This window comes from Scyliorhinus torazame, chromosome 2 (assembly GCF_047496885.1).
Source record: "Scyliorhinus torazame isolate Kashiwa2021f chromosome 2, sScyTor2.1, whole genome shotgun sequence".
NCBI classification, from domain to species: Eukaryota; Metazoa; Chordata; class Chondrichthyes; order Carcharhiniformes; family Scyliorhinidae; genus Scyliorhinus; species Scyliorhinus torazame.
This window is the reverse complement of record NC_092708.1, coordinates 123,025,538-123,038,124: the sequence shown is the minus strand read 5'-3', so window position 1 is coordinate 123,038,124 and position 12,587 is coordinate 123,025,538. Positions and strand designations below refer to the sequence as shown.

The 12,587-nt window shown below is 43.2% G+C and overlaps 1 protein-coding gene across 1 annotated transcript in view; it reads left to right on the top strand.

Moving 5' to 3' along the window:
* dnah9l (dynein, axonemal, heavy polypeptide 9 like) overlaps positions 1-12,587 on the top strand; it is a 1,249,478-nt gene that overhangs the window by 25,721 nt on the left and 1,211,170 nt on the right. The window contains exon 3 of the mRNA XM_072476205.1: positions 11,764-11,975. Within this exon, the coding sequence (XP_072332306.1) occupies positions 11,764-11,975 (212 nt within the window). The remainder of the gene's footprint in view (positions 1-11,763; positions 11,976-12,587) is intronic.

Sequence of the window (12,587 nt, the reverse complement as noted above, 5' to 3'; positions counted from 1 at the left end):
AAAATCGTTTCTGATAATTACACTTCAACTTTATCTTCACTCTTTGATTTCTCCTCTTGTCTTAACCTGTGACTTTCCGACCTTATTATGACACAATCCAGAAAACCCCCAGGATATTCGTTTTTCATCACTTCAGTTGTCTAATTTTCCACTGGCTTATAACAAAACAAAGAACAAAGAAATGTACAGCACAGGAACAGGCCCTTCGGCCCTCCAAGCCCGTGCCGACCATACTGCCCGACTAAACTACAATCTTCTACACTTCCTGGGTCCGTATCCTTCTATTCCCATCCTATTCATATATTTGTCAAGATGCCCCTTGAATGTCCCTATCGTCCCTACTTCCACTACCTCCTCCGGTAGTGAGTTCCAGGCACCCACTACCCTCTGCGTAAAAAACTTGCCTCGTACATCTACTCTAAACCTTGCCCCTCTCACCTTAAACCTATGCCCCCTAGTAATTGACCCCTCTACCCTGGGGAAAAGCCTCTGACTATCCACTCTGTCTATGCCCCTCATAATTTTGTATACCTCTATCAGGTCGCCCCTCAACCTCCTTCGTTCCAGTGAGAACAAACCGAGTTTATTCAATCGCTCCTCATAGCTTATGCCCTCCATACCAGGCAACATTCTGGTAAATCTCTTCTGCACCCTCTCTAAAGCCTCCACATCCTTCTGGTAGTGTGGCGACCAGAATTGAACACTATACTCCAAGTGTGGCCTAAGTAAGGTTCTATACAGCTGCAACATGACTTGCCAATTCTTATACTCAATGCCCCGGCCAATGAAGGCAAGCATGCCGTATGCCTTCTTGACTACCTTCTCCACCTGTGTTGCCCCTTTCAATGACCTGTGGACCTGTACTCCTAGATCTCTTTGACTTTCAATACTCTTGAGGGTTCTACCATTCATTGTATATTCCCTACCTGCATTAGCCCTTCCAAAATGCATTACCTCACATTTGTCCGGATTAAACTCCATCTGCCATCTCTCCGCCCAAGTCTCCAGACAATCTAAATCCTGCTGTATCCTCAGACAGTCCTCATCGCTATCCGCAATTCCACCAACCTTTGTGTCGTCTGCAAACTTACTAATCAGACCAGTTACATTTTCCTCCAAATCATTTATATATACTACAAAGAGCAAAGGTCCCAGCACTGATCCCTGTGGAACACCACTGGTCACAGCCCTCCAATTAGAAAAGCATCCCTCCATTGCTACCCTCTGCCTTCTATGGCCTAGCCAGTTCTGTATCCACCTTGCCAGTTCACCCCTGATCCCGTGTGACTTCACCTTTTGTACTAGTCTACCATGAGGGACCTTGTCAAAGGCCTTACTGAAGTCCCTATAGACAACATCTACTGCCCTACCTGCATCAATCATCTTAGTGATCTCCTCGAAAAACTCTATCAAGTTAGTGAGACACGACCTCCCCTTCACAAAACCGTGCTGCCTCTCACTAATACGTCCATTTGCTTCCAAATGGGAGTAGATCCTGTCTCGAAGAATTCTCTCCAGTAATTTCCCTACCACTGAAGTAAGGCTCACCGGCCTGTAGTTCCCGGGATTATCCTTGCTACCCTTCTTAAACAGAGGAACAACATTGGCTATTCTCCAGTCCTCCGGGACATCCCCTGAAGACAGTGAGGATCCAAAGATTTCTGTCAAGGCCTCAGCAATTTCCTCTCCAGCCTCCTTCAGTATTCTGGGGTAGATCCCATCAGGCCCTGGGGACTTATCTACCTTAATATTTTTTAAGACACCCAACACCTCGTCTTTTTGGATCACAATGTGACCCAGGCAATCTACACCCCCTTCTCCAGACTCAACATCTACCAATTCCTTCTCTTTGGTGAATACTGATGCAAAGTATTCATTTAGTACCTCGCCCATTTCCTCTGGCTCCACACATAGATTCCCTTGCCTATCCTTCAGTGGGCCAACCCTTTCCCTGGCTACCCTCTTGCTTTTTATGTACGTGTAAAAAGCCTTGGGATTTTCCTTAACCCTATTTGCCAATTACTTTTCATGACCCCTTCTAGCCCTCCTGACTCCTTGCTTAAGTTCCTTCCTCCTTTCCTTATATGCCACACAGGCTTCGTCTGTTCCCAACCTTTTAGCCCTGACAAATGCCTCCTTTTTCTTTTTGACGAGGCCTACAATATCACTCGTCATCCAAGGTTCCCGAAAATTGCCGTATTTATCTTTCTTCCTCACAGGAACATGCCTGTCCTGTATTCCTTTCAACTGACACTTGAAAGCCTCCCACATGTCAGATGTTGATTTGCCCTCAAACATCCGCCCCCAATCTATGTTCTTCAGTTCCCGCCTAATATTGTTATAATTAGCCTTCCCCAATTTAGCACATTCATCCTCGGACCACTCTTATCCTTGTCCACCAGTACTTTAAAACTTACTGAATTGTGGTCACTGTTACCGAAATGCTCCCCTACTGAAACATCTACCACCTGGCCGGGCTCATTCCCCAATACCAGGTCCAGTACCGCCCCTTCCCTAGTTGGACTGTTTACATATTGTTTTAAGAAGCCCTCCTGGATGCTCCTTACAAACTCCGCCCCGTCTAAGCCCCTGGCACTAAGTGAGTCCCAGTCAATATTGGGGAAGTTGAAGTCTCCCATCACCACAACCCTGTTGTTTTTACTCTTTTCCAAAATCTGTCTACCTATCTGCTCCTCTATCTCCCGCTGGCTGTTGGGAGGCCTGTAGTATACCCCCAACATTGTGACTGCACCCTTCTTATTCCTGATCTCAACCCATATAGCCTCACTGCCCTCTGAGGTGTCCTCTCGCAGTATAGCTGTGATATTCTCCCGAACAAGTAGCGCAACTCCGCCTCCCCTTTTACATCCCCCTCTATCCCGCCTGAAACATCTAAATCCTGGAACGTTTAGCTGCCAATCCTGCCCTTCCCTCAACCAGGTCTCTGTAATGGCAATAACATCATAGTTCCAAGTAGTAATCCAAGCTCTAAGTTCATCTGCCTTACCCGTAATGCTCCTTGCATTAAAACATATGCACTTCAGGCCACCAGACCCGCTGTGTTCAGCAACTTCTCCCCGTCTGCTCTGCCTCAGAGCCACACTGTCCCTATTCCCTAGTTCTCCCTCAATGCTCTCACCTTCTGACCTATTGCTCCCGTGCCCACCCCCCTGCCATACTAGTTTAAACCCTCCCGTGTGACACTAGCAAACCTCGCGGCCAGGATATTTATGCCTCTCCGGTTTAGATGCAACCCGTCCATCTTATACAGGTCACACCTGCCCCGGAAGAGCTCCCAGTGGTCCAGATAACGGAAACCCTCCCTCCTACACCAGCTGTTTAGCCACGTGTTTGTCTGCTCTATCTTCCTATTTCTAGCCTCACTGGCACGTGGCACAGGGAGTAATCCCGAGATTACAACCCTCGAGGTCCTGTCTTTTAACTTTCTGCCTAGCTCCCTGAACTCCTGCTGCAGGACCTCATGCCCCTTCCTGCCTATGTCGTTAGTACCAATATGTACAACGACCTCTGCCTGTTTGCCCTCCCCCTTCAGGATTCCCTCTACCCGTTCGGAGACATCCTGGATCCTGGCACCAGGGAGGCAACATACCATCCTGGAGTCTCTTTCACGTCCACAGAAGCGCCTATCTGTGCCCCTAACTATAGAGTCCCCTATTACTATTACTCTTCTGCGCTTTGACCCTCCCTTCTGAACATCAGAGCCAGCTGTGGTGCCACTGCTCTGGCTGCTGCTATTTTCCCCTGATAGGCTATCCCCCCCGACAGTATCCAAAGGGGTATATCTGTTCGAGAGGGGGACAACCACAGGGGATTCCTGCACTGACTGCCTGCCCTTTCTGGTGGTCACCCATTTCTCTGCCTGCTCCTTGGGTGTGACCACATTTACATAACTGCGATCTATGATGCTTGATGCCACCTGCATGCTCCTAAGTGCATCCAATTGCTGCTCCAACCGAACCATGCGGTCTGTGAGGAGCTGCAGTTGGGTGCACTTTCTGCAGATGAAGCCATCCGGGACGCTGGAAGCCTCCCGGACCTGCCACATCTCACAGTCAGAGCACAGCACCCCTCTAACTGACATTGCGTCAATTAATTAAAATTAAAATTTGTCTTTTTTTTTAATACTTTTTTTTAAAATTGCAAAGTTACTGTCAACTATCTGTTTCCTAGCACTAGATTTCTAATAGAAATGCGATAGCAAACTATAATACTCTCCGATCTCTGGCTTAGATATCCTCTAAATTATAATTAAGTTATTATGTTTAATTAGTTCCCAAATACTCAAATTTTTTTAAAATTTAGGTTAGAATCCCAACCAGACACTCTGGCCACAGCTTTTCTGTGATGTCTCTTCAGTTTCCCCCCGACACACACAATTTGAAAAAAGGTATTAAAGTAAAAATCACTTACTTCAATACAGTAGGCATCACTCCCACCTGTGATCCAGCTATATCATTACCCAAAATAAACTGTATTCCTGGACAAGATAGTTTCTCTATTACTCCTACTACCACTTCACCACTCTTCACTAGACTTTCCAACCTTACCTTTTATAATGGAACCCTACTCCTCTCACCCTGAATTCCACATATTACCACCTTTTCTGGCAATATTATTCCAAAACTGCATAACTCCTCAACTCTTACCATTAAAGATTGACTAGCTCCCGTATCTCTTTACCTGCTCCTCCTGCTATACATGAGTATTACTCGCTCAAGTAAATGATTTAAAGAGATCTGGCACCTTCTTATCAATCACCTCTTGATCAGACTATACAATCGTTTGCACCTCTTTCGCTTCACTTGGGCTTTCCTTTACCACTTTAACAAACCCCACTATCTTTTCCTGTTTTACCACATCAGCCTTCCCAGTGCTTTTCTTCAACCACCAACACTGTGACTTTACATGGCCTAGTATATTACAGTGAAAACATTTGAAACTTTTCATGTCTCTTCCACCCTCCTGGATTTCTTTTTTAATCTGAGGTACACTCACCTTATTATCTCCCATCAGATCTCCTTTACCTCTACCACTTGAGTATTTCTCTTTTCCCCAGTTTCTATCCCTCACCGGCTGAAACTGATGTCAGAAACCAAGCTTTGATTTATAGAACATAGAACATAGAAAACATAGAACATAGAAAATACAGCACAGAACAGGCCCTTCGGCCCACGATGTTGTGCCGAACCTTTGTCCTAGATTAATCATAGATTATCATTGAATTTACAGTGCAGAAGGAGGCCATTCGGCCCTTTGAGTCTGCACCAGCTCTTGGAAAGAGCACCCTACCCAAACTCAACACCTCCACCCAACACCAAGGGCAATTTGGACATTAAGGGCAATTTATCATTGGCCAATTCACCTAACCCGCACATCTTTGGACTGTGGGAGGAAACCGGAGCACCCGGAGGAAACCCACGCAGACACGGGGAGGACGTGCAGACTCCGCACAGACAATGACCCAAGCCGGAATCGAACCTGGGACCATGGATCTGTGAAGCAATTGTGCTATCCACAATGCTACCGTGCTGCCCTTAAGAACAAATAAATCTACACTATATCATTTTCCTGTAATCCATGTACCTATCCAACAGCTGCTTGAAGGTCCCTAATGTTTCCGACTCAACTACTTCCACAGGCAGTGCATTCCATGCCCCCACTACTCTCTGGGTAAAGAACCTACCTCTGATATCCCTCCTATATCTTCCACCTTTCACCTTAAATTTATGTCCCCTTGTAATGGTGTGCTCCACCTGGGGAAAAAGTCTCTGACTGTCTACTCTATCTATTCCCCTGATCATCTTATAAACCTCTATCAAGTCGCCCCTCATCCTTCTCCGCTCTAATGAGAAAAGGCCTAGCACCCTCAACCTTTCCTCGTAAGACCTACTCTCCATTCCAGGCAACATCCTGGTAAATCTTCTTTGCACCTTTTCCAGAGCTTCCACATCCTTCCTAAAATGAGGCGACCAGAACTGTACACAGTACTCCAAATGTGGCCTTACCAAAGTTTTGTACAGCTGCATCATCACCTCACGGCTCTTAAATTCAATCCCTCTGTTAATGAACGCGAGCACACCATAGGCCTTCTTCACAGCTCTATCCACTTGAGTGGCAACTTTCAAAGATGTATGAACATAGACCCCAAGGTCTCTCTGCTCCTCCACAATGCCAAGAACTCTACCGTTAACCCTGTATTCCGCATTCATATTTGTCCTTCCAAAATGGACAACCTCACACTTTTCAGGGTTAAACTCCATCTGCCACTTCTCAGCCCAGCTCTGCATCCTATCTATGTCTCTTTGCAGCCGACAACAGCCCTCCTTACTATCCACAACTCCACCAATCTTCGTATCGTCTGCAAATTTACTGACCCACCCTTCAACTCCCTCATCCAAGTCATTAATGAAAATCACAAACAGCAGAGGACCCAGAACTGATCCCTGCGGTACACCACTGGTAACGGGGATCCAGGCTGAATATTTGCCATCCACCACCACTCTCTGACTTCTATCGATTAGCCAGTTCGTTATCCAACTGGCCAAATTTCCCACTATCCCATGCCTCCTTACTTTGTGCAGAAGCCTACCATGGGGAACTTTATCAAATGCCTTACTAAAATCCATGTACACTACATCCACTGCTTTACCTTCATCCACATGCTTGGTCACCTCCTCAAAGAATTCAATAAGATTTGTAAGGCAAGACCTACCCCTCACAAATCCGTGCTGACTATCCCGAATCAAGCAGTGTCTTTCCAGATGCTCAGAAATCCTATCCTTCAGTACCCTTTCCATTACTTTGCCTACCACCGAAGTAAGACTAACTGGCCTGTAATTCCCAGGGTTATCCCTAGTTCCTTTTTTGAACAGGGGCACGACATTCGCCACTCTCCAATCCCCTGGTACCACCCCTGTTGACAGTGAGGACGAAAAGATAATTGCCAACGGCTCTGCAATTTCATCTCTTGCTTCCCATAGAATCCTTGGATATATCCCATCAGGCCCGGGGGACTTGTCTATCCTCAAGTTTTTCAAAATGCCCAACACATCTTCCTTCCTAACAAGTATTTCCTCGAGCTTACCAATCTGTTTCACACTGTCCTCTCCAACAATATCGCCCCTCTCATTTGTAAATACAGAAGAAAAGTACTCATTCAAGACCTCTCCTATCTCTTCAGACTCAATACACAATCTCCCGCTACTATCCTTGATCGGACCTCCCCTCGCTCTAGTCATTCTCATATTTCTCACATATGTGTAAAAGGCCTTGGGGTTTTCCTTGATCCTACCCGCCAAAGATTGTTCATGCCCTCTCTTTGCTCTCCTAATCCCTTTCTTCAGTTCCCTCCTGGCTATCTTGTATCCCTCCAATGCCCTGTCTGAACCTTGTTTCTTCAGCCTTACATAAGTCACCTTTTTTCTCTTAACAAGACATTCAACCTCTCTTGTCAACCATGGTTCCCTCACTCGACCATCTCTTCCCTGCCTGACAGGGACATACATATCAAGGACACGTAGCACCTGTTCCTTGAACAAGTTCCACATTTCACTTGTGTCCTTCCCTGCCAGCCTATGTTCCCAACTTATGCACTTCAATTCTTGTCTGACAACATCGTATTTACCCTTCCCCCAATTGTAAACCTTGCCCTGTTGCACGTACCTATCCCTCTCCATTACTAAAGTGAAAGTAACAGAATTGTGGTCACTATCTCCAAAATGCTCCCCCACTAACAAATCTATCACTTGCCCTGGCTCATTACCCAGTACGAAATCCAATATTGCCCCTCCTCTGGTCGGACAATCTACATACTGTGTTAGAAAAGCTTCCTGGACACACTGCACAAACACCACCCCATCCAAACTATTTGATCTAAAGAGTTTCCACTCAATATTTGGGAAGTTAAAGTCGCCCATGACTACTACCCTATGACTTCTGCACCTTTCCAAAATCTGTTTCCCAATCTGTTCCTCCACATCTCTGCTACTACTGGGGGCCTATAGAAAACTCCTAACAAGGTGACTGCTCCTTTCCTATTTCTGACTTCAACCCATACTACCTCAATAGGGTGATACTCCTCGAACTGCCTTTCTGCAGCTGTTATACTATCTCTAATTAATAATGCCACCCCCCCACCTCTTTTACCACCCTCCCTAATCTTATTGAAACATCTATAACCAGGGACCTCCAACAACCATTTCTGCCCCTCTTCTATCCAAGTTTCCGTGATGGCCACCACATCGTAGTCCCAAGTACCGATCCATGCCTTAAGTTCACCCACCTTATTCCTGATGCTTCTTGCGTTGAAGTATACACACTTCAACCCATCTCCGTGCCTGCAAATACTCTCCTTTGTCAGTGTTCCCTTCCCCACTGCCTCATTTATGAACTAATTCATAATCATCTGCCATTTCTGCTGCTAATCTTGCAGTTTTAACCCTCTGCTCTTCCACTTAAGTTCTCACTACATCAGGAATTGAAGTTTTAAACTCCTCCAAAAGTATAATTTCTCAGAGTTTCATACGTTTGGTCTATTTTCAAAGCACCTATCCACCTATCAAAGTTACTCTGTTTGATCCTTTCAAACTCCATGTATATTTGACCAGGTTCTTTCCTTACATTTCCAAACCTTTGTCTGTAGGCTTCAGGCACTAGTTCACATGCACCTAAGATGGATTTTTTCACCTCATAACGTCCCAGATACCACCTCCGGTAGTGATGCAAACACTTCACTAGCCCGACCTACCAGCTTTGTTTGAATCAGTAATACCCACATGTCGGGTGGCCATTTAATTTGTTTAGCCACCTTCTCAAATGAAATGGAAAAAGGCTTCTACCTCCTCATTAAACCTTGGCAATGCTTGGACATATTTAAATAGAACCCCACCCAGCCTGCGACTATGACGCTCTTTCTCTTTATCCTCATCACTATTCTCCCAACTGTACGTTTCCCTTTACATCCGCCAATTTTAACTGACTATCATGTTTCATGGCCATTTTCTGAAGTTCAAACTCCCTTTTTTTCCCTTTCCTCTCTTTTTCTTTTTCCTTGATCTGTACCTCTCTTTCTTTTTGTTCTGCTGGGGCTATTCTTTCTTTGTTTCTTTCTTCTCTCTCATTTTCTATTTCCCTGATCTGTATCTCCTTTTCTTTTTTTTCTTTCCTCTCTCTCCTTTTCTTTTTCCTTGATCTCCCTTTCTCTCTCATTTTGTATTCAAGCTGCTTTAACTCTTTTTCATGTTCAAGTTGCATGATTTGTAACTGAATTTTTGCCATTTCTAATGAGTCAGACTGTATATCAGGCAATTCTAAATGCTCAGCTAGCACCGTAAGTACCTATTTTTTTCGTATTCTGTCAGGTAATGTTAACAGCAATGTTTTTGCCAAATCTAAAAGCCTGTTTTTAGTCTCTGTTCGTAAGGTACTGCGTGTGACCGTCTTCACCCCCAAATCTTCCGAGCCTCTGAAAGAGCCATTGTCCGCAACAGCCCGCCTACTTAAACTGATATACCACACCTGAAAAGCAACCACAATATGCTCACCCCTCACTATCTTTAAGTTCACAAAGCCAACCGAATAGATCGACTGTTATCCCCCTCGAGGCCCCAATTTGTTACGGGCCAGTGTTTAGAGAACCCCAAAGTGTATCATGGAGTTTACCTGACCCATAACTTTAAATAGATTTTGGGTATGGGGAGCACAAGGGCCCACTTAACAGGTGTGATGCAACAGAGAACTAAAAGTATTTTTGAACAAAACATGATGTTTATTCTATGAATCCAATTAACATTTTTAAATTCACACAGTAAGCATCTTGGCAACCATCAAACCAAAAAATGCAGTTCTCTGTAAGTAACACTTAATCTTTCCTTGCAACATCCATAAGACAAATACCGTCCTTAACCCAGAGATCAGGTTTAAATTATCTACTGAGAGCAGTTATCATTTTTAAATTAGCAAGTGATTTGAATACATTCCTTTCATTCAGAAAGAAATTAGAATTACACCTTGTTTTGCATGATGCAGCTCCCAATATGCATAACGAAACCAAACACACCCTGTAGCTGACAGCCCAAAGCGAAAGTAAAGCAGACAGCCCAGCTCCACCCACACTCTGACATCACTGCAGCTATTTGATAATCCCCATTTCTTAAAGGTACTCTCACATGACACCACTGACTTCAAACATTTGCTTCAAGTTTCTTTTGTCCTGTAGCCATTCAGGAAGTTGGTCATTAACCTCTTATTTTGGCAAATAGAAATCTGGCCATTGCTTAACTGCTAAATGTTTTTCGCAGTTTCTGCTGTTTCTTTGCTGCACATTTCCAGCATTTGTTTTTTTTCCTCCATTATATGTATTTTGGAGTTGTGTAATTTATGATTATTAAAGCCACCACTTGGTGTCCTTCTGATTCCTCAGATAACCTCCTCCAGGTAAATCATGAATGTTTCAAATTATTTTGTAATTCCTGTTAAAAATGCAGTTCTGTTTAACAAATTAAACAATGTCAATATGAAATCTTCATAAATGCAATGTCATCCGAAATGCAATTTTGTCCGATATCTCTCTAAACTTTCTTTTTGATCCTTCATGGGACTTGAACTTTGTTGGGAAGGCTGGAATTTTTGGCCATCCTTAATTGTTCATGAGATGTGGTTCCTGAATCACCACTGTCCATGTGATGTGGTACAGTTCAAATACTTCAAAAGTATATACAGAATTTTTTTTAAATTAAAATATTTTAATTCAAATTTTTAACATATTTTCAACAACCCCCCCCCTACAGAAATAAGAAAAAACAAAGAACACATAAATAAATATCTTATAGCTATGTCATGTATTCCCCCAATATACAAGCCCCCCATTAAACGATGATAAACACAGTAGTAAACACAAAGTACCCCCCCCCCCCCCCACGGGTTGCTGCTGCTGACCACCTCCTAACGCTCCGCTAGAAAGTCTAGGAACGGTTGCCACCACCTGAAGAACCCTTGCACAGATCCTCTTAAGGCAAATTTTACCCTCACCAATTTAATGAACCCTGCCATGTCGCTGATCCAGGCTTCCACGCTTGGGGGCCTCACATCCTTCCACTGTAGCAGAATCCTCCGCCGGGCTACCAGGAACGCAAAGGCCAGAATACCGGCCTCTTTCGCCTCCTGCACTCCCGGCTCGTCCGATACCCCAAATAGTGCGAGCTCCCAACTCGGCTTAACCCGGGTGTTTACCACCTTAGACACCGTCCTCGCAACGCCCCTCCAGAACCCAAAAGTATATATAGAATTAATTGTTCATCTACATTCTGTGATTACAAAAAATACTTTATTTTCCTGAAAGAAAATCATAAACATTCGCTTTGTCCATATTAAGCCGTTAACTTAAACATTTTAAAACTTCCTTTGGCGCTACTTATACCATTCTCCTTGAGAACAGCATAACAACTAGAGACCAGCTACTATATAATTTGAGTCTCGTTTATGCCTATTTTACCACAGACTTCACACTTCAGAAGTCAAAAGTAATAATAAAAAGTAAGTGGGTTTTTTTCTGGGGTTTCCGGTCTTCTGATTGGAATTTTAGCAATGTCCAAATCTAACCCAAACAATAATTATCATCTCACATGCCATGAACAATGTCTGTGTACATCTTTCAATTCTCTACACAATTGCTTAGTCAGTTTACACAATCTAACCAGATAAACTTATTTGGAAGGTGTGAATAATACCCTTAAATATTTGTAGCTGTCTCCGAAGCTGAAGACATTGAATTGCATCTCCGAACTTTGAAATATCATCTATCTTATCTGGAAGATTCAAACTTCTCTGAAATTGAACCATTTATTGATCCCCTTTTCCACACTATTTGTTTGATATGGAGCCATTCCAGATACTATTGTTTCCCATCAAGAATTATTGTCTTGCTACAGGAATTCTGCAATCTTTTCGTCAACCAGGTATGTGTCTACTTTGTGTGGGGATATATTGAAATTAAACAAATCTTTGGCAACCTTCTTAATTTTCATATGAATATATAGGACATCACAAAGCTTATCAAATTACGATACTTGGGCACTATACCATTGTGAAAAAATGATTATGAAAAGCTGCCTGACTTTTGTTTGTGAAGTTTACGAAGGTTTCCAACACCCTTTTCAAGAAAATATTAACTTTTCTAAAGAAGATCAAATAATTTTTCTGTAGTGGTTAGAAACTTATAAAAGTATGTAAATAATATAATAGAAAAAATTGCTGATTTTAAAATAATATATACCTGTAAAGCTTTGTATATGCTAGTTTTAAATATTTATGCTGAGCTTTGTACATCTTCACCAAAGTTTCAACACGTGTGATTCTCCATAAAATTGTGATTTTTTTGTTTGCAAATGATTAATGCATACTTTGTGTCGATAAACGTTATTTGTTTTGTTACAATTTTAAGAATGGGTGTTATCTCAAAATAATATTAAAACTTTGTATGCAATTATTTATAATTGAAAATAGTAATTGAACATTCCCACCCGGACTGTTGTTGGTAGCTGTAATGCAGCTGTAGGCTCTGGTGGCAG